General features: G+C 43.1%; 1 protein-coding gene across 2 annotated transcripts in view; it reads right to left on the reverse strand.

The window, feature by feature from the left end:
* Positions 1–1,714: 1,714 nt before the first annotated feature.
* TTF1 (transcription termination factor 1) overlaps positions 1,715–22,790 on the reverse strand; it is a 28,554-nt gene continuing 7,478 nt past the window's right edge. For both annotated transcript variants that reach the window (XM_081179192.1, XM_081179193.1), the window contains 10 exons: positions 18,621–20,221; positions 17,525–17,757; positions 15,789–15,974; positions 14,443–14,521; positions 12,469–12,599; positions 11,821–12,043; positions 9,541–9,630; positions 7,247–7,312; positions 6,230–6,315; positions 1,715–2,056 (listed from right to left, as the gene is read on the reverse strand). In XM_081179192.1, the coding sequence (XP_081035318.1) occupies positions 1,857–2,056; positions 6,230–6,315; positions 7,247–7,312; positions 9,541–9,630; positions 11,821–12,043; positions 12,469–12,599; positions 14,443–14,521; positions 15,789–15,974; positions 17,525–17,757; positions 18,621–20,221 (2,895 nt within the window). In that variant the 3' untranslated portion in view covers positions 1,715–1,856. The remainder of the gene's footprint in view (positions 2,057–6,229; positions 6,316–7,246; positions 7,313–9,540; positions 9,631–11,820; positions 12,044–12,468; positions 12,600–14,442; positions 14,522–15,788; positions 15,975–17,524; positions 17,758–18,620; positions 20,222–22,790) is intronic.

A 22,790-nucleotide genomic window follows, 5' to 3' on the forward strand; every position in this document is an offset into this window, starting at 1 on the left:
GGGTTCTCCACGGACAGGACCAGATCATCGGCATAGGCTTTAAACAAAAGGAGATTCATGGCCTTACTGTGAAGCTGCATGTGTGAACAAGAGAGCCATAAAACTTGCCCAAGAGGCAATTGATGTGCCCAGGAGGCAGCAAAGCCCAAACCAATTGCTGTTAACCCTGCTTGGCTTAAGCCAGGGGTCAGCAAACTTTTTCAGCAGGAGGCCGGTTCACTTTCCCTCAGACCTTGTGGGGGGCCGGACTATTTTTTTTTGGGGGGGGGGGAATGAACAAATTCTTTTGCCCTACAAATAACCCAGAGATGCATTTTAAATAAAAGGGCACACTCTACTCATGTAAAAACACGCTGATTCCTGGCCCGTCCGCGGGCCGGATTTAGAAGGCGATTGGGCTGGATCCGGCTCCTGGGCCTTAGTTTGCCTACCCATGGCTTAAGCTATAAGGCAGGCATGAGGAATCTTTGGTGCACCTGATGATGCTGAACTACAATTCATATCATCCCTGGCCAATGGCCAGATGTTTGCTAGGACTGGTGGGAGTTGCAGTTCAGCAACATCTGGCGGGTCTGACTAACTTTTACATGGATGCTAATAGACCTAGCCAGCATGATGCCCCCAGATGTGTGAACCAAAGTAAGAGGAACCATCACCATTATGAACTCAGGGTCTCACACACTTTTAGGCAGAATAAAGGATGCTTGATGCTGGCTGAGAAGCAGGAACCTGAGACAGTCAGAAAATCCATATTTATTTTCTGGTACAGGGACCCACTTTTTAAACTGCTAAAGGGGCTCTCCTTTGTTTTCAAGTATTTGTCTTGCTTATCTGATGTTATTTCGGGTGTTTAAATGCAGCCATATGGTTGCTTTGGTTTCCCCTTGCTAATCTCCTGTAGCTACAGAAGCTCTTTTAGTGAGAAAGTTGTTGCAATTGTGTGTGTTGTTTTCTTTTAGCCATTCTTGAACTTTGCATCATCCATCATACAAGGTGACCAAAGCAGTTTCTGTTTTAAAACTTGTCCTAAACTCCACCAGCTCAAAAATCTTGCCCAAGAAGGGGACAGTGGCAACTGGACAGATGTTTCTGAATCCAGGGATAGTTTCTTGAGGAGTGCTCTATTTTACCTCTTTTTAAAATATCGTATTTTTTGCACCATAACACTCACTTTTTTCCTCCTAAAAAGTAAGGGGAAATGTCTGTGCGTGTTATGGAGGGAATGCCTACGGGTGGCATGCCTACGGATTTTCCTCCTCTAAAAACTACGTGCGTGTTATGGTCGGGTGTGTGTTATGGAGTGAAAAATACGGTAATTTTTATTAAGTACAAATTAGAAAACATACATACTTACAACAAAAGAAAATACAAAGGAAAAAGGAAAATACATATAACCAAGGAAAAAAAAAAAGAGAATACTTTGCCTATTTTACCTCTTAGATAAGCAAGGAGGAGTCTGTACTTTAGTGGGAACTGAATGTTGCACCTTTATATCAGACCAAACAATAAATGTCACTGGTCACCAAAATAATATACACCTTCCCCAAAATAACCTAGCAGAGATAGAGCATGAAGATATCTTGGACAGGAATTTCTGGGGGTAGCTTCCCGGACCCCAGTGGATTCAAAGCCTCTCCCATAATTCTTTTGATGGACAATGTGTCTGTTGCTCCTTCAAATACAAAGTAGTAATAAAATATTAAGTACAATCCTCCAAAATTAAATAAAGCTTTATTTATCTTTTTATAAAGTGAAGGGGAAAAAATTATATTCTTTCTTTTTATCAGTGGAATTACTGTCTGTCTGTTATGAACTCAGAGAGTTCTGCTGGCTCTTAGCATTGGAAGCTCCAGGTCCTAATTCTCCTGATCATCGTCCGAGTCGTCATCAGAGATATAGTCGCTGTCATGAAAGATGTCGCTGAACTTGAAAACTCTTTTCCAACTGTGGTCTTCAACTTGCTGGGGCTCCACAGTTATATTCTTTCTTGCCATTAGCTCTGCCTGTTGTTTCTTTAACATTGGAAGTGTCACTTCATACAGATGAGTCATGATTTCTTAAAAAGACACAAACAAATACGAAATCTCAATGAGCCACAATGGCTATGTTCTCCTTCCACTGCTGGAAGCAACATGCCTCTGAATGCCAGTTGCTGGGAATCACAAGTGGGGGGCAGGAAGCGCTGCTTGCATGGTTCCCATAATTAACGGGCATCTGGTTGGCCAATGTGAGATTAGGAAGCTGGGCCAGATGGACCTTTGGCCTGACTCTGCAGGGCTCTTATTATGCTCTGATCTTGCTGGATTTTCAATAGTTGGTTTGCCCCGCCTCCAACACTTGAACCCACAGAACAAGGTAATACTAACTGATAGACTGGTAAGGGTCAAGAACCTTATCAGGAAGTCAAAACTAGCATCTCTCATGGAGCACAGTTGGTTGCAGATGGTGGCAAGTTTGCGCAGTTGTAAAGGGGCCCCGCACTACTCCAACTGCCTTGCCATTTTCAGTTCAGGTGGAACATCCAAGGAATCAAAGAGAGATAGCATGAAAGAGTTCCTGGTTCACCTTCCACAACTTTGGAAGCTGCCTTGTCCTGAGTGACACTGATATAAAAATTAAGAGAACCAAGGTGTGTATTTTTTATTTTAATAATTCTTCAATGTTTTGCTTTTAATTGCATGAAGGGAAAGGCTTGCTTTCTGTGCAAGGATCTTGAGGGCCTGCATTTTACAACTGTATGCTCTCTAGGCTGTAAACAAAAAACCCTGAAAATGGCACAAATGGCCCTCCAGGATGTCTATCATGAGTCAGCACCAGAGAGCTAATCAGAAATCCTTGAGGCTTCCTGGGAGGCTCAGGGACTAATAATAATAATAATTTTTATTTATACCCTGCCCTCCCCAGCCAAGGCCGGTCTCAGGGCGGCTAACAAGCAATAATAAAAACAAGTTGAATGAATACAACTTAAAAACAAGATTAAAATACTGAAACATTGAAATATTAAAATGCAGCCTCATCACAGGAGCAGAAAGGAAAAAGAAAAAAGAAAGAGGGGGAGGGAATCAAATTGGCTCCAAGCCAAAGGCCAGGCGGAACAACTCTGTCTTACAGGCCCTGCAGAAAGAAATCAGGTCCTAGGGGCCCTGGTCTCATGAGGCAGAGTATTCCACCAAGTCAGAGCCAGTGTTGAGAAGGCCCTGGTTCTGGTTGAGGCTAATCTAACTTCCTTAGGGCCCGGGACCACTAGGGTGTTGCTATTTATGGACCTTGAGGCGCTCTGTGGGGCATACCGGGTGAGGCGGTCCCTTAGGTATGAAGATCCTAGGCCATGAAGGGCTTTAAAGGTCAAAAAGCAGCACCTTAAATCTGACCCTGTACTCCACTGGGAGCCAGTGCAGCTGGAAAAGCACTGGGTGAATATGCTCCCATGGCAGGGACCCTGTGAGGAGCCTCACTGCAGCACTCTGCACCTGCTGGAGTTTCTGGGACAGCTTCAAGGGCAGCCCCGCGTAGAGCGAATTACAGTAGTCAAGCCTGGGGGGTGACTGTCGCATGGATCACTGTGGCCAGGTTGGGGCGGGAATGGAATGGAATGGAAGAGGTAAGGGAGTGAGATAAGAGAGAGGACTGTCAATAAGCTCTGTTCACAGGCTTGGCTACCAGGGCAACATATGATACCCAATACCTAAAATGGTCAAATGGCATGGGTATATTTGGGGCGCTCTAAGGTGATTGTGGGGATACCAATATGGAGCCATGCGTGTTTTACTCCTCATGACCTATAAGCTTTTCTGATGTATGTTTAAGAATGTTTAGATGCTTCGTACTCTTTGTTTGATGTGTCTGAACTACTGTATAAGCTTTGTTCTGATTTGCCTCTCATCAGTTGGCAGTCCTAACTAGCGTCTGAGCAGCTGGTTGGCAAGGCTATCCCACTGCAAGAGTTTTAATAAATGCTGGGTCCCTCCTGGATGATGGATTTGTTTTATTTCCTTGGTTTGTGGGGTTTTTTTTAAAGATGCGTTGCCCCACCAGGGTAATGAACAAGGTGGTGTAGAAGTAATTAAAAAAAAAAAATTCTTTATGCTTTTACAGTAAATTGGCACATCCATTTCATTATCCGTCTGCCTTGTTCTTTCTTCCCCACACCTCCCTCCATGGGTTCCTTTTTAATCTTAGTTGTGCTACAAATCTTCCTATACCTTCCAATTAATTCAGCTGCTATTCATATCTAGTCCTACTTGGAGATTTACGTTATTCTTTAAATATTCTCCCACTCCTCTCTCAAGGTATGTACATCCTGGTTTCTTATCTTTATAGTCAGGGTTGCTAACGTATTCTTTTAACTTATTCTGCCAACCCTCTTTTGTTGAGCTGTTTTTGTCCTTCAACATTTGTGCATATGCTACTCTGGCCGTACCAGTTGCATAAAGAAAAAGATTTAAAACATTCTTAGGTATCTTACCCTCTGCTATACCCAAAAGGAACATTTCCATTTTGGGGGGAAATGTCAGCCTTAACATCTTTTTTTATTTCTGTCTATATCATCTAATATTCCTTAACTTTCTTACATCCCCAACACGTCCCCTCTATTTCTTCTCATTTCCAACACATCTTAGATCCCCTTTTATACATTTGACCAATTTAGTCAGGGTGAGGTACCATCTTTTGTAGGTTTTCCTTTAGGGTGTGACATACTGAAAAGCTTAATATTTTTCCACAGCCTCTCCCAGGATATCATGTCTATGTTATGTCCCAAATCAATTGCCCATGGGATCATTGCTGCCTTTGTTGTTTCTTCCTTAGTCTCCCATTCTAACAAAAAATTATAAATTGTGGAAGTTAGTTTTTCTCTGTTAACCATTATAACTTTTTCACACTCCAAGCTTTTCTTACTAAATCCTTTTTCCTTTATCTTTTTAAAATAAAGGAAAAAGGATTTAGTTGATGGTACTGAAACCAGTCATTGATACAGTCTTGTACCGTGGTACCTCGGGTTACGGACGCTTCAGGTTACAGACGCTTCAGGTTACAGACTCTGCTAACCCAGAAATAGTACCTCGGGTTAAGAACTTTGCTTCAGGATGAGAACAGAAATTGCACAGCGGCAGTGGGAGGCTCCATTACCTAAAGTCGTACCTCAGGTTAAGAACAGTTTCAGGTTAAGAATGGACCTCCAGAACGAATTAAGTTCTTAACCCGAGGTACCACTGTATATCTTTTCTCTTTTTAAATATTGGTTGGTCTTCTTTGAATTATATCTTTATAAGTACCCCAATTTTCTTTCATGTTTGTCTTTTTCACTGACATGTTTCACTTTTTCACTGCTTCTATGGGTGCTATCTAGTTTGGCATTTTCCTTTCTAAGAGGTCTTTATACCTATTCCAAACCCCATATAGACTTCTTCAAATTATGTGCTTTAAGAACCCCCTGTGTACTCTAACCTTATCACAATACAGATACGCATGTAGAAGTAAATTCTTACCACAACATCCACACTCACACACATAGAAAGAGCATGAATGCAGCTCAGAGGTATGTGACAAGTGCGAAAAGGCAACTGGAAAGATGGGCTGGCTTTAGGCTAAAGCTGCATTAGCCAACGTGGTGCCCTCCACACAAAGGATAGCACTTCTTCACACAGTGCACAGTTCAGGCAGAGGGAACCTTTTTTAGCCCAAGAGTCACATTCCTTCCCAGGCAACTTTGCAGGAGCCACATGCCAGTGGTGGTTGGGGTGAGGGCAAAAGCGTGCGGAAAAATGGATGCAAATGTTAGCTTTCCTACAGAAGACTGGTTTCCAGTCACACAAACCCTTCTCTATCCTCCATTCAAGCAAGCAAGAGGCACCATCAGCGTTCAGTGACACATTCCAGCCAAGCAAAAGCACTCATGTAAGGGGTTGGAGCAGGGCAAGTAAGGGGCGTGAGAGTGCCGAGCGTCAGAGAAAGTCTTAAAGGGCCACATTCAGCCCCCAGAGCTGAGGTCCCCCCCCCCAAGTACATTAGAAAAAGATTCATATGTTCAATACATGGGATAAAAAACCCAGACACAAGCTGGGTGAGGGATTGGGATCCGATGGCCCTCCAGATGTTGGACTCCAATTCCCATTAGCCCCAGCCAACATGGCTAATGGTCAGGGGATCATGGGAGTTGTATTCTAAACAATTTCTGAGTGGAGCCGCAGGTTTCCTGTCCCCAAGGAAGTGGAAAGACCAGCAAACTCACCCATGAAGCTTCTGTTATTCCAGTGAGGGACACGGTAAGCCTTGATTCTGTAAAATCTGCTCCGAATATAATATGGAGGGACATTCCTGTGGGGCAGAGAAGGGGGTATATAAAAAGATAAATTATTCTGCAATACTGCTTGCATGAGAGAATGAAAAAGCGAGCAACCCACATTTATTTGCTCACATTGGGGGGGGTGTTGGTTGGTTTCTTGATGTTGGTTTTTTGCATCTTTATTTTAAATCTTGTGATTTATGTGGAAATTGTTCAGTTTGGTTCTTTATTTTTTATTTATTTATTGCATTTATTGACTACTTTTGTTATGTTGTAGTTATGCATTTTTTTTTTATCTGTAAGCTGCTTTGAGCCTGGTTTGAAAAGTGGAAAGGTGGCATACATATAAAATTATGTATGCATGTATTTAATGAAAATTGAAAGATTGCTCCTATGAATGCTTCTGCTGTAAACAAACCAGTCAACATCTATGGTCCATGGAGCTCGCCGTTCTCCTGATCCAGGAGACAGTTCTTAACTGTGTTTTCCTTTGCTATTGATTCTTGCCAAAACGCTTCAAATAGACGCGTTCAGAAACATTACATGCTCCTTTCCATACACCTGAGATGGGAGGCTTATGACCCTCCACGTGATGTTGGACTACAACTCCCATCATCTCCTGACCATTGATCCTGCAACTATGTAGAGGGGTACAGGTTCTCCAGCCCTGATCTAAGAAGCAGAATCCTTCTCTTACATTCAGTAGGGAATTCATCTTCTTGGATCAGAGGTGGGAAAATCTGTGGCCTTCCAGAGGTTGTTGAGACTCCAACGCCTATCATCCCTGAGTATTTGCCATGCTGTCTGGGAGCTGATGAGAGTTGGGAGTCCAGCAACATCTGGAGGGCCACAGGTTCCCAATCCCTGCATTATACAGACCAGCAATACATTCAGAACTTGACAACAAGGACACAGAATTGTAGGCACTTCCCCCATGTTACTGACAAATATTTTTTTATGTACCCTATAGCACTGGCTATCTCTTCCCAATCAACTTCTTCCACGTCATCAGCGTCCACTTCATACAACCTGAAATACAGAAGAAATCTGGGTGATTTGCTCATTATCTATTATTATCTTTATTATTATCTTTTTAGTGTTGTCCCACCTTTTCCCCAGAAACTGAACTAAAGGCGGCTCACACACAAAAATTAAACATGGGTAAAACATGGAAAGCCAAAGACATACAAAAGTTTAAAAGTATAATAGAATTAGCATGATTGATATAAAATACAATTTATTAAAATGCAGCTGGTGAAAACAGCACACCGTTAAAAGCCCTTTCCTTAAAAGCAGCCAGTTGCAAAAGTTTGTTGGAATAAAACAGTCTTCACCAGCTTGTGGAAGGACAACAAGGAAGGAGCCAGTCTAGCTTCTCTAATAAGGGAGTTTCAAAGTCTAGGAGCAGCCACTAAGAAGGCCCTCTCTCGCATCCTCACCAGACATGTCTGTGAGGGTGGTAGGACTGAAAGAAAGATTCTCTGATGATCTCAGAGCTTGGGCAGGTTTGTAAACCAACTGAAAACAGTGGGCAGAAAACTTAAATTTTCAATTGGTTTATTCTGACTGTAATTTAGTTAGCTACAGCCCTATGTTACTGTTAAAATTAAATGCGCTCTTTAGAAAGGAGACCTGTCTTTTGGTTGTTGTTGCTTAGCTTCTTATATTCTGCTGTATAATGACAGCATCACAGGATCTGAGACTGATTCCAGGTACTTGTAAGGAACCTGGGCAGAGCTTATACACTCACTCAACCGCTTTGATCTGCGGAACTGGCACTGTTACAGATGCCACATAATTCTCATTCTGCATTATAAGGAATCAATCTTTTAGCATAGCAACACCTATGCTTTGAAACTCCCTGCCTATATGCTTTTCGGCACCTGCTAAAAACATTTCTCTTTAGGCAAACCTACCCAGACATGTGTTTTGATCTGGTTTTTAGTTGATTGTAGTTATTACTGAATGCTTTAAAATAGTTTTAAACTGTTTTTATTGGCAGTTTTTGTGGGAGTGGTTAATCCAAAATGCTATGGAAAGAGTTAATGTAATATAGAATCCTATGACATCACCATAATAGGCAGTTTTTGTCATGAATTCTGCCTCAATATTGATCCAGAGCAGATCCCAACATATAGTTAGCAGAGCAAAAGCTTAAATACTTTGCATGATTCCCCCAAAATAGACCAGAGGCAATTAGCTTCATCCAGCAGAGCTTTTACTACTGAAGACAAATGAGCTTAACGGTTATGAATCCATTATCTTCAAGATCGGCACTGTCCACAAGAAATCCAGTTGCAGTAGACTTAACTTAAAACTTACAATATACTGAAACCTAAAGACTAAGCATACAGTGGTACCTCTGGATGCGAACAGGATCCATTCCGGAGCCCCGTTTGCATCCTGAAGCGAATGCAACCCACGTCCGCGAGCCTGGTGATTTGCTGCTCCCGCGCATGCACGTGAAGTCATTTTGAGCATCTGCACATGCGTGAGTGGTGAAACCTGGAAGTTACGCGCTCCGTTACTTCCGGGTCACCGCGGAGCGCAACCTGAAAATACTCATCCTGAAGCTACTTCAACCCGAGGTATGACTGTACTCTGTACAGAACACCACACCAGAACAAAAGAGAAAGCGAAACAGGCTCCTTCTGACCTATTATTACGGTCAGCATGACCTTGATAGAAAGAGATAATAGAAGAGTTTGAACAAGCTGTTAAGCTCCTTTGAAATTATAACCTAAACATCAAGAGCCTTCTACTTATTTCTAAGCAGAATAGAGACTTGTTTTTTAGCTAGAAACTTTCACCTGGCACCAGCTTGTATCACACAGAAAAAGCTTCCAGAAACCTACTTGAATCAATTAGAATGTGAAAGATCTCTGCACATCAAAAGGAAAGATCTCTGTACATCGAATACCCTCTGCACCAAAAAATGCAAACTGACAGTTTTTTCAGTTAGATCTGTTATCAACTGTAGAGTGAGAGAGCACACATACACACACATGTATAAATATGTTTTAGTATACAAAGTAAAGTAATGTGTTAAGTTTAAACTCTAAACAGAGAAGATTGTACAGGCTTTTATAGGAAAGAAATGAGAACTATATTTTTAAAAGGGTCAAACAACCTGGGGAAACTTTCATGCATATAAATACCAGAGTTTTATTGTCTTATTCCTTTTGAAAACTATGAGTTTGTTTCTGTTGTCCATTGTATATAATTTTTATTAAACAAACAATAAATTTTGCTAATACCTTTCAATGAGGGCAATGTTTATCCGCAGGTGTTCAAGTCTGCTGCTTTTCATCCGCTTACCCATAAACTTCTTGGTTACAATATTAATCCTTAAGAAGAAAAAGAAAGCTGATTACAATTGTTTATTCAGTAAACTGAAGGTATTTGCAGGTGACTTAGTAATAATGGTGGAAAATGCACAGGAAAGTATCTTGAAAACGCTGGAAAAAATGAGTATATTCGGTAGAGTTTCAGAATTTAAATTGAATAAATTTAAAATGAAATTAATGGTTAAAAACATGGGTGAACAAGAGAAAAATGAGTTACAAAAAAATCTGGACTGTCAATAGCAAAGAAAGTCAAATATTTAGGAATTGGGGTAACCATGTATAATAAAGTATGGAAAGAAATAAAAAAAGATATGGAAATCTGGAATAGATTAAATTTGACACTATGGGGAAGAATTTCGACTATCAAAATGAATGTTTTACCCAAAATATTATTTCTTTTTCAAATGATCCCAATTATAGGGAAATGGAGTGTTTTAAAATCTGGAGAGGGACATATCCAAGTTTATTTGGCAGGGCAAGAAACCACGTATCAAGTATAAGGTACCCCTGACCATTAAGTCCAGTCACGGATGATTCTGGGGTTGCACGCTCATCTCGCTCTATAGGCCAAGGGAGCCGGCATTTGTCCGCAGACAGCTTCCGGGTCATGTGGCCAGCATGACTAAGCCGCTTCTGGCAAACCAGAGCAGCGCACGGAAACGCCGTTTACCTTCCTGCCGGAGCGGTACCTATTTATCTACTTGCACTTGACATGCTTTCGAACTGCTAGGTTGGCAGAAGCAGGGACCAAGAAACGGGAGCCCACCCATCACAGGGATTCGAACCACCGACCTTCTGATTGGCAAACCCTAGGTTCTGTGGTTTAGACCACAGCGCCACCCGCATCAGTCCAAGTACAAATCACTAATGGATAAAAAAGAAAGGAGGCTTCGCTCTACCAGATTTAAAACTCTATTATAAAGCCACATGTTTATGCTGGTTAAGAGGGGAGATGATTTTGGGAAATACGGACATTTTAGATATTGAAGTTTGGGATAAGTAAAAATCCAGATAGATAAGTCATTTATTTTGTGCAAAAATGATAACAAGATATACAAAACAACAGAAAATGAAATGTAAATAGAAGAAGCTGCAATGTGGTGGTGGGAAATCACCGGGGGGGGGGGGGAGGTAATCACAATATGGATTGTTATACCTTAAATATAAGTGAAAATATGGGTGTGAATTTGTAATTGTATAATGAAAGAAAATAAAATAAAAAAGCAATAATTAAAAGGAGGGGATTGAGCAACAAATTTGAATAGCCCCACCTAATAATAATAATAATAATAATAATAATAATTTTTATTTATACCCCGCCCTCCCCAGCCAAGGCCGGGCTCAGGGCAGCTAACAAGCAATAATAAAAACAAGTTGAATGACTACAACTTAAAAACAAGATTAAAATACAACATTAAAATATTGAAACATTAAAATATTAAAATGTAGCCTCATCACAGGAGCAGAAAGGAAAAAGAAAAAAGAAAGAGGGGGAGGGAATCAAATTGGCTCCAAGCCAAAGGCCAGGTGGAACAACTCTGTCTTACAGGCCCTGCGGAAAGAAATCAGATCCTGCAGGGCCCTGGTCTCATGAGAAAGAGCGTTCCACCAGGCCGGGGCCAGTGTTGAAAAGGCCCTGGTTCTGGTTGAGGCTAATCTAACTTCCTTAGGGCCCGGGACCACTAGGGTGTTGCTATTTATGGACCTTGAGGCTCTCCGTGTGACAGAGGCGGTCCCGTAGGTACAAGGGTCCTAGGCCGTGAAGGGCTTTAAAGTTCAAAAGCAGCACCTTAAATCTGACCCTGTTCTCCACCGGGAGCCAGTGCAGCTGGAAAAGCACTGGGTGAATATGCTCCCATGGCAGAGACCCCGTGAGGAGCCTCGCTGCAGCACTCTGCACCTGCTGGAGTTTCTGGGACAGCTTCAAGGGCAGCCCCGCGTAGAGCGAATTACAGTAGTCAAGCCTGGAGATGACCGTCGCATGGATCACTGTGGCCAGGTCAGGAGGAAAAGGGAGGAACAATTTGCCTGAGGACAGCTGGCAGGGGTTTCTTGAAAGGATCATTCTGCAGACCTAACTAGAGGTGTCAAGGATTGAACCTGGGACCTTTTCGCATGCATGATGCCAGTGGCTGATGAGAGTTGTGCTCAATGTCTAGAGGGAGACAAAGGTTCGCTGGCCACTCTTACCACTTCTGTTTACACTGCCTCCAGTGCCTGGTGTCCACTTTGGCTTCCACTTTGGACCACGAGATGCCCTTGCAGAGATTCTCATACGTGACCATGAGTGCTCCATCCTCATCCTCTTTCTCTGAAGCAGGGTCTGAGTCTCTCATTTTGGACAGCAGTGTCTCCTTGATGGCTTGAACTAGCTTCCTTGTCTCTTCAGAACCCCAAGGACCGGAGTTATACGCTGAATTCATTTAAAAGGGGGAAATACTGATTTAATTCATTATCAGCTCTAGACATCTTGCAAGGGCTTATGCAGGGGAAGGTCTTGGCTGGCTAGCATCAGTAACAAGAATAGCAAACTGGATTGCTGGTTTAAGCAGATAGCAACAGTCCTCCATTCAACCTAGTTCAGTAGTTCCCAAACATTTTTGGGCCTCTGTCCCCTTGGCTCCCTCACCCTCAAGTTGCCAAACTTGAATGACAGAGGTAAGAAAGTACTTTAGAATAAATGATCCAAAAAAGATACACCAGCATGCCCAATTTCCATAATTCTGCTTTTTGGTGATTTTTAAAAATAATTATTTTTAAAGCCCTGAGCCCTGGTTTGAGGAAGGATTAGGCCAGGGTTGGGGTGGGGTGGAAGGAAGAGCAGGAGTGTTAATATACCACACTTGATCTCAGAAAATTTTGTTTCAACTGAATGGCTGCTGCGAGACATCAGGTCTGAGATCTTTTTCCAGTTGTTGCCATACATCGCTTGATACTTCTTGAGCTTCTTCTTCTCCAACTCGGAATACCTAGGGAGAAAAGGGGTTGCTGTTCTCAATGAGCTAGTTACACTGGTAGTGGGTTGGTGTGTCAGACTTGTGGTAATTATACTTTACAGAGTTGTGCAGAGGTTGCCCCAAGTTGTTAGGCCCTTTTTAATAGTTCTCTTTTTCTCCCAGAAAAAAAACAACTATGCAACACTTGCTTTTAAAGTTTAAAAATAACATATGGCTTTTACTAGGTGTGCTTGCTCTTGTCAGATTGAATGAACAAGAAAGGCAGCTAATACTTATACTACTGAAACATATTTACATGAACTTGTCTCTGAGACTGACTAATATTTACAGACTGACTATGAGGCAGACAGCAGCACAATATACTTGCTACAGATTCTATGCTACAGCATTAACTCTTTGCATAGTATTCTGGATGCACCATTCCTATGACTAAGACATAGTAGACTAGGGTTCAAATTCCCATTCAGCCATGAAGTTCATGAGCCAGCTGCAGTCACTCAAACCGACCTACCTCACAGGGTTGCTGTGAGGATAAGATGAGGAGGAGGAGCTCCTTGAAGGAAGGTTATAAATGTAATAAACATGATAATAATAATAATAATAATAATAATAATAATAATAATAATAATAATAATGCTTATGACTGGATCCAAGAGCAACCTTTGGTAAATGAACATTTTGGAAAGAAATTGCTCAATGCAAAATACATTTTACATTCTCACCCAGTACATACCCAACGAAGCACCAATGGAATCAATATTATAATGCCCTCATATGGATCTATGGTGCGACCGCATTTGGAAGACTGTACAGTTCTGGTTGCGTCACCTCAGAAAGGATATTGCAGATTTGGAAAAGCTTTAGAAATGGGCAACCAAAATAATCAAGGAGATGGAGTGACTGCTTTATGAAGAAAGGTTGAAGCATTGTGGACTTTTCCACATAGAGAGAAGGCAATTACTTGGTGACATGATAGAAGTTTCTAAGCTTATGCATGGCTTGGAGAAAGTGGAGGGAAAGAAGTTTTCTCCCTCTCTCATAACATTTGAACTCATGGACATCCAATTAAGCTGAATTTTGGAAGATAAAGGAAAAATAAAAAGGGACTTCTTTATGCACCAGAGTTAAAATATGGAGGATGCTCCCACAGAAGGAAGTGATGGCCACTAATCTAGATTGTTTTAAAAGAAGATTAGATAAAATTCATGGGGAGAGGGCTATCAGTGTCTACTAGCAATGATGACTATGCTCTGCTTCCATGGCCAGCAGCAGCAATGATCCTAAAGACCAGTTGCTGGAAACCACAAGAGGGGGGAGGGCTCTTGTGCTCAGGGTCCTGCTTGCTGCTTTGCCACAGACATGTGGATGGCCACTGTGAGAAGATGATGCTGGACTAGGTGGGCCATTGGCCTGATCCAGCAAGCTCTTATGCTCTGACTTCACTCTGTAGGAGCTGGCCTTCAGCAGTTACCATATTATTGGGAGGTCCATTTGCTATGATGCAGGAATCGTCCCTTTTGTGTAGTGGCATGCTACATTTGGAACTCCCTCATGCTACACATCAGACAGTGGCTGTCTCTATTGCTTCCATGACTTGCTTCCTTGAGATCAGGAGCCAGTAACCCCCACCCCCACAAGTATGCATTGAACTGGAAGTGACAAAGGACAAAAGTTAAAGCTTTAGTGAAATCAGAAATCTGGAGCTAAAACGTGAGTCTTTTGGAGTTCAGGCAGAGAAAAACTTTCCGAATAGGAACTCCAGAACCCTGTCCTGTTAGACTCGGTGGCCAAGTATTCTGGGATGCCTCCATGACAACAGCAAAAAACCCCAGAGAAGCCCAGTTGCCTTTCTTACCTTCCATTATAATTCTTGGGATCGTACATTTTTCTTGCTCGGTAATATACTAGCCTCCAAGGCCTTGGAATTCCCTGAGCTTCAGAAGAATTGATAAAGATGCATTAAAATCGACATTTTGTGATTAAAGACAATCTACATTAAGGACCTAATTGGATTATGGGTTGCTGATTTTGCAGCAGTTATGTTATGATTGTGTTTTTATACACCAAAATATTACCACTCTTTATTCAATTTATATAATAAGCCCAGCATTTATTCGTTATGAACCTTGTTCTCTCTGGGAACATGTTCTCAGAGGCCAGCTAAGGAAAACTGTACATCACATTAGAAAAAACATGGAACTTTTTGATTTCTTAATGACTGTGGTTGATCTTTTTCTTTAGGGGTTTTCCCTCTTTCTAAGAGGTAAAAATAAAATTCACTCCATCAGCCCTGCTTGGACCACATGAGCTCCATCATGCATCATCTCCCTAAACTGTCATCTGTGAGCAGCCATTCCATCAGGCTGCCTCAGTGTGGGAGAGAGAGGAAGCTGAAGGCCATCAGCTTGGCCAAAAGACCAGCTCCATCAGAGCCTTTGACTCCTGAAGTATGCAAGTTGGTAATTGTGAGAACAGCTGTTTAAAGGGACCTCAGTTTCATTCCCGCCCTTCCCTCCCTGATGTTGCTGGACACCCATTAGTCCCAATCATCACGGTCAATGGTGATGGGAGTTCATAGAATTGGAAAGTACCCCAAGGGTCATCTAGTCCAACCCCCTGCAATGCAGGAATCTCAACTAAGAATCCCTAACAGATGGCCATCCAATCTCTGTTTAAAAACCTCCAGCAAAGCAGAGTTCACAATCTCCCAAGGGAGTCTGTTCCACTGTCAAACTACTCTTACTGTCAGAAAGTTCTTCTTGATGGTTTTGTGCAGTAATATCTACAGAACCAAAGGTTCTCCATCCCTAACTAACTTGTATATAACTAGCTAGCTTGTGCCCAGAATTGCTTGGAAATCCAAGAAATGAAGAAACCCAGGGCAGTTTTGTAAGATTTCAGTTCGCCATCTTGATTCAAAATGGCACCCAATGGTATCCAAACAAACCTAAATACCTGCTCCGCGATCTCAGGAACCAACATGCTAAATTTGGCTACGGTATCTTAACAAGTGTCCATACACATGTGTCCATACACATGGTAAAACAAACAACTTTCCCAAATATGTAATAGATTATGGTTTGATTCGGACAAAGGAGGGAATTTGGACAGCTTCACAAATGTACTAGAGAGGCAAATCTTTTAGCAAGACTACCCCTCACCACCAAGTCACCCACAAAAGCCACCCAGTCAAATACTCACCAATCTTTGCACCAAACAAGTTTTTAGTTTTTAGTTTGTTGATGGATTCTCTTTCTTGGGGGAACCTGTGAGCAAAGAGGAGTTTTTCTGCAGACTCTATCCCAGTGTCTTTCAAGAAGGCCTCAACATTGTGCCGCAGCTGATTGTTTTCTTTCTTGGAAAATTTGCCAAACCGCACAACAACGCCTACATCATTTCCAAGGGAGAATAGGAAAGTTTCAGATTTCAGACCTTGCCCTTCAGCGTTAATCACTCATTCATAACGCTGAGTAGTTTTCAGGGCCACGTATACCTTGCAGTGTTGCAACATGAGCCTCATGGATAACTTGTCTACTGTCAGCTTTTGTGAAACTGGCCATTTTTCAGGACTCCTAAATTATGCTTGGTGCTCCCATAAAACAGGTGCAGTAACCTTTGGGTCTCTAGATACAGTGGTACCTCGGGTTAAGAACTTAATTCGTTCTGGAGGTCTGTTCTTAACCTGAAACTATTCTTAACCCCACTTTAGCTAATAGGGCCTCCCACTGCTATTGTATCGTCGCCACACGATTTCTGTTCTCATTCTGAAGCAAAGTTCTTAACCCAAGGTACTATTTCTGGGTTAACGGGGTCTGTATCCTGTAGTGTCTTTAACCTGAAGCATAGGTAACCCGAAGTACCACTGTATTGCTGAACTCCAGCTCCCAACGGCCCCATCGCGTTTAGCCAGTGGCGAGGTATGATGGGAGTTGGAAGCTCAGCAACCTCTGGATGGCCATAGCTTCTCTACACCTACCATAAAATGATAAGCTAGCTGTAGATGTGGGTTTGGGTCTTGGTTGTTAGGACAAACACCAAATGTTTGCCATCTCAAAGCCAGAGGTGGGAAACATTGTGACCCTCCACATGGTTGCTAGACTTTTATCTCCCACCATCCTTGACCATTAGCAGCCATGTTGTCTGGGGCAGACAGGAGTTAAGAGTCCAACAACATTTGGAGGGCCACAAGTTCCCCACCCCTGCTGAGCATGTACACACCTACACATGCACGAGTGGCATATATGAGGGCAGACCATGCTCTTTGATTTTCTGAATTGGGAGTCAAAGAAACGTGGTGTCCCAACCTTTCCCCCACAAAATAAGCAACATCTAGAGAACTACCGGTTACTCACCACTGTTATGCCCCTTGCAAAGAGCACATGTTTGTATGTGTAAAACCTACCATTCCATCAGGTTATCTTGGTGGGAAAGAAGGACTCTCCACCAGTTCTGCCAGAATACCAGCTGCAACAGAAACCTCCTACCCCTAAACTGTTTCTGTGTCAGCTGGTTATTAAAGCCCTGTTTGGTGCCTGAGTTTGTGTTTTCCTCTGCCTGCCATGTCCGCCTTTCCTTATGTGCTGTTTTTTTAAAAATTGTGGGCCCACAAGAAGCGACTGCTTTAAGGGATTGTATGTAAGCCACTCAGAGCCTCTTTTGGTTGAAGAACGGGGTAAATGTGGTCTGAATAAATATACATATATACACAAATACACACCCTTTCTTTCAATAAATACATATAACAACATTTGTATTCCACCTTTCCTCCCAGGATGAAAGGGTAGTGTACACTTTCCTCCCCCTCTGCATTTTCATTATTTGAGTATTAATCACCTGTACATAACACTTTGGAGATTATGCAAAGAAATTGCCATGACCTTTGATTTACTGAAGAGCCTACCCAAGTGAAAGGTGTTCTCACTCAAGACTGTACACACCTTTTTTCTTAAAATTTCTAAACCTGACCAGGTCCCGACCAGCCAGCTGTCTGATCGCTGAATCACTCAGGGTCCTGATGTGAGGAATGAACTCTTCCAGCTCCTTGGTGGCAGAGTCCAGATCTTTCATTGAAAGCTGGGAAAATTCTACAAACTCATTGTCCACAAGGGAAAACTTGCTGGAAGACGATTCCTCAGCGTCTGAATGGACAGGAGTTGGAGATTTCTGTGGCCTGTTAGGAGAGCAAAACGTGAGTCCTGCATACTATTACTGGTACTTGTTGGCACTGAAAATCGCTTTGTGATGCCAGGGAAAAGCCTGGCATTAGCTTGTGAGACACTGACAAAAGCCACACTTCACCAAGACTCCAGTCTTGGAAAGATTACTTACTAGGTGACCTGATCAACGAGCCCAGTGATGCTTATGCAGTGTTGGAATAGCATATCTAATGCTTGAGTGTAAGATTCTTGGAATGTGTTGTGTATATTGAAACAATTTACTATGCACACAAGCTTGGATAAGGAATACTAGTGGTGGCTGGCAGCTGAAACAGTCTTTTTAGTACAATCCGACACTCCAACCATGGAAACTATGGAAACGTTTTACAATTTGGGGGGAATTAATACAGCCAATTATTGTTATTATTAGTATTATGAAGAAGTGTGCATGCACACAAAAGCTTATACCCAGAACAAACTTAGTTGGTCTCTAAGGTGCACTGCGTCAGACCAACACGGATACCTACCTGAATCTGATTGGCTGTGTTTCTAGATTGTAAGCCAGTGGGAAGCAACTATTTCTGATACCTGTAAGCTGCCTGGAGTGCCTTTTTCAGCTGAAGTGGCAAAGGAAGGAAGGCTTCAACACTCCTAAGCTCCACCCTCTCTCTAGTGCATCTTCTGAATCCCACTTCTACACATCTGGGACAGATCTGGGTCGAGACACACAAGAGATCTGTTGCCAACAAACTTGTTTTAGCCTTCAGCCTGTGCATGAAGCCCTTCACCCTTTTGCTAAACATCAATTTAAATACTAAAGCAGTTCATGTTTTCCTCACACCTGCCAAGAAAGCCCATCCATGGGTAAGGTACTTACCCACCATCAGAAGCATTCGTGCTGGGAGCATTTTTACGCTTATGTGATTTCTTTTGTGTGGCAGGGCTGCTGAAGTTCACAGTTCTGTCCAACTTATTCACCTCATTGTTCTCCTCTTGGGAAAGGTCTGAGGGCTGTGTTAAGGGTACAGGAGGAGGCAAAGGTGTAAAGAAGTCCTCCTTCATGTCCTCTGTGTCACTGCAGTTGGTTGTATTGTGCTTGTGCAATCCTGCATTTTCCAAGTCACTGGCTTCAAGCTGGCTGCTGGCCTCTTCTGGAGTTTCAGCTTTTTTACGCTTTTTCTTCTTCTTCCGTGCAATGGGACTACAAAACTCCACAGTTTTGTCTGACTCAGTTGCCTCGTTTCTCTCCTCCTGGGAAAGGTCTGAGTGCTGTGTTACGAGTACTGCAGAAAGTGAAGGTGCAAAGAGGTCCTTTTGTGTGTCCTCTGTGTCACTGCAGTCTGTTCTATTGTGCTTGTGCAAATTCAGAGGGTGAGCCCTAATATCTGTGAGCCTGTCAGAAGCTCCATTTGCCTCGTCCTGCTCTGTTAACAAGAGCACTTTTGCCTTCTTCTTCTTCTGAACAGGTGTGGATTCAGAGACATAACCTGCATTTTCCAAGTCACTGGCTTCAAGCTGGCTGCTGGCCTCTTCTGGAGTTTCAGCTTTTTTACGCTTTTTCTTCTTCTTCCGTGCAATGGGACTACAAAACTCCACAGTTTTGTCTGACTCAGTTGCCTCTTTTTTCTCCTTCTGGGAAAGGTCTGAGTGCTGTGTTACGAGTACTGCAGAAAGTGAAGGTGCAAAGAGGTCCTTTTGTGTGTCCTCTGTGTCACTGCAGTCTGTTCTATTGTGCTTGTGCAAATTCAGAGGGTGAGCCCTAATATCTGTGAGCCTGTCAGAAGCTCCATTTGCCTCGTCCTGCTCTGTTAACAAGAGCACTTTTGCCTTCTTCTTCTTCTGAACAGGTGTGGATTCAGAGACATAACCTGCATTTTCCAAGTCACTGGCTTCAAGCTGGCTGCTGGCCTCTTCTGGAGTTTCAGCTTTTTTACGCTTTTTCTTCTTCTTCCGTGCAATGGGACTACAAAATTCTGCAGTTTTGTCCAACTGAGGTGTCTGCTTTTTCTCCTGCAGGGAAAGATCTAAGCGCTGCATTAAGGGTACCACAGGATGCAGGCTGCTGGCCTTTTCTGGAGTCTCAGGAATGCAAAAGTCTCTGCCACCCTCTTGTTCACTATGTTGATACTTCCTCTTTTTCTTATTACATACGCGAGTTTCTGTTCCAGACTTGCTATTCAGCTCACTGTCTGTTGGGATCCAGGTAGCATCCGACTCAGAGTCTGGAATCTCTTTCCCAGCTTTTATGTTCTTTGTTTTTTTTCTACAGGCCCCAGTAGCTTCTGTATCCTCAACAAGCCAAGGAAAAATTGAGGAATGTCCGGAAGATGGAGGCGAGCAAGGGGCAGCCTTCACAGGCTGGTCATCCCCCTGTCCATTAAGGCCCTCCTTCCTCTTCTTTTTCTTTTTCTTCTTCACCAATTCTGGGAAATGAAAGCCATTTGAGGCTGATGATGCATCAGCTCTGTGCATAATTTCCTTTAAAAGGAGAGGTGGCAAATAAATAATAATAATAATAATAATAATAATAATAATAATAATAATAATAATATTTATACCCCGCCCATCTGGCTGGGTTTCCCCAGCCACTCTGGGCAGCTCCCAACCTAAAACATGATACAGCATTTAAAATTCAAACAGTCTTAAGAGTATTTAGGCACCGTCAGGCCCACTACTGCGGCACTTCAGTGCTAGTTTCCAGTTATTTACTTATTATATTCACATCTTGCCTTTTCATGCAAGGAACTCATGTGGTGTACGTAGTTCTCACCTCCCCATTCTATCCTCAGAGCAAACTTGCTAGACAGGTTAGTCTGAGAGATGGGCTGACTGGACCAAGGTCAACCAGTAAGCTTCATGATTCAATATGAATTTAACCCACGTCCAGCACTCTTAACTGTTACACTACTCTGCAATATATTGATATTGGGAGATATACTCCACAGATCTCTCTGCAGTCTGTTTTTTAGTTTAGTTCCCGAAGAAGGCCTTTAAACTCATTGGGTAGGTTTGAAAGTAAAACCTGTATTTTCCCCCAACATCTCTGCATTGGTTGCAGGGCTGCTGTCTGGATTTTGAGTTTTTTGGTTGTTTTTTGTTTTGCAATTTAAAGACTACCGTATTTTTCGCCCCATAAGGCGCACCGGCCCATAGGGTGCACCTAGTTTTTTGGGGGGGGAATAAAGGGGGGGAATTATTCCCCCCCCCCCAGAGGCAGGGGAAGCCCGAGCTTCCCCCGACCCCAGCACAGGCTGCTATCCGCAAGCCTAGGGAGCCCGGCGGGAAGTCGCGCCAGTCTCCCAGGCTTGCGGATATCTGCCCAAAGCCCGGGGCGCGCTCCGCTGCGCTCCCCAGGTTTCGGGCTGCAGGCTGCTATCCGCAAGCCTAGGGAGCCCAGCGGGAAGTCACGCCGGGCTCCCCAAGGCTTGCGGAGAACTGCCCGAAACCCGGGGCGCGCTCCGCTGCGCTCCCCGGGTTTCGGGCTGCAGGCTGCTGTCCACAAGCCTTGGGAGCCCGGAGGGAACTCCCGCGGGCTCCCAAGGCTTGCGGATAGTTTCCTGAAGCCTGGAGAGCGAGAGGGGTCGTGCGCACCGACGCCTCTCGCTCTCCAGGCTTCAGCGAAAGCCTGCATTCGCCCCATAGGACGCACACACATTTTCCCTTCATTTTTGGAGGGGAAAAAGTGTGTCCTATAGGGTGAAAAATATGGTAACTTCATCAGCTGCATGACACATTTTCTTGGGTTGCAGTTCTGTGAATAATGTTTGTTAGAAACTTTCATGCTTTTGAGAACCTGCCAGGGATATAAGTGTAAATATATACAGTGGTACCTCGGGTTAAGTACTTAATTCGTTCCGGAGGTCCGTTCTTAACCTGAAACTGTTCTTAACCTGAAGCACCACTTTAGCTAATGGGGCCTCCTGCTGCCGCCGCGCCGCCGAGAACAATTTCTGCTCTCATCCTGAAGCAAAGTTCTTAACCTGAAGCACTATTTCTGGGTTAGCGGAGTCTGTAACATGAAGCATCTGTAACCTGAAGCGTATGTAACCTGAGGTACCACTGTAAAAGGTTTGTTCATATATTGGTTTGCTATACTAAGATGAGATAATCCAAAACAGCTGTTACATCATGCACCTAAGGGAAACACTTTAGGCATCTGACAAAATGGGACCAGTGCACAAAAGCTTCTGTACTACAGGAGATGAAGTCAACATAGTCCCCTCCAAACTTTCATAACAAGCTGCCTTATATCAAGTTAGACCATTGGTCCATCTAGTTCAGTACTGTCTACACTGATTGGCTCTTCAGGGTTTCAAGTATGAATCATTCCCAGCCCTATCTGAAAAAGCTGGGACCTTCTGCATTCAAGGCAGATGCTCTACCACTGACCTGCAGCCCTAATCATAAGAACATAAGAAGAGTTCTTCTGGATCAGAAGAGTTCTTGTAACCACCAAGCAGAAATTGAGGTCACCAGCACTCCCTCCTTCTCTGGTAACCAGCAAGTAGTATATCCTACCTATGGTTATAAAATTTTGTGATGCACACACACAGCAGACATACACTCCACAGAAAACCAATCCTTCCATCATCAAAATTTAGGAAATATTCCCTGAGAAAACAGAACAATCCTAAAAAACCATCATGGCTCTCCTAATGACCTAAAGAGAAGCCCTTCTTGATACATTAGTTCTTTCACTTCCAAATCCTGTCTTAAGGGCATTCTTTGTGTATGAATAGGGTGGACCTGTGACCTGGATTCAAGAACTAAAGTATTTACTTCAAAAGAATAGCCAGACTGCCCAGGTAATGCAACCAGTAAAACATGGGAAGGCAAACTAAGGCCTGGGGGGCGGGGCGGGCAGATCCAGCCCAATCACCTTCTAAATCTGGCCTGCAGATGGTCCGGGAATCAGCGTGTTTTTACATGAGTAGAATGTGTGCTTTTATTTAAAATGCACCTCTGGGTTATTTGTGGGTCATAGGAATTGGTTCATTTTTTCTTCTTCTTCAAAATATAGTCCATGCCCCCCCCCACAAGGTCTGAG

Source organism: Podarcis bocagei (genome assembly GCF_964188305.1).
Source record: "Podarcis bocagei genome assembly, chromosome: Z".
NCBI classification, from domain to species: Eukaryota; Metazoa; Chordata; class Lepidosauria; order Squamata; family Lacertidae; genus Podarcis; species Podarcis bocagei.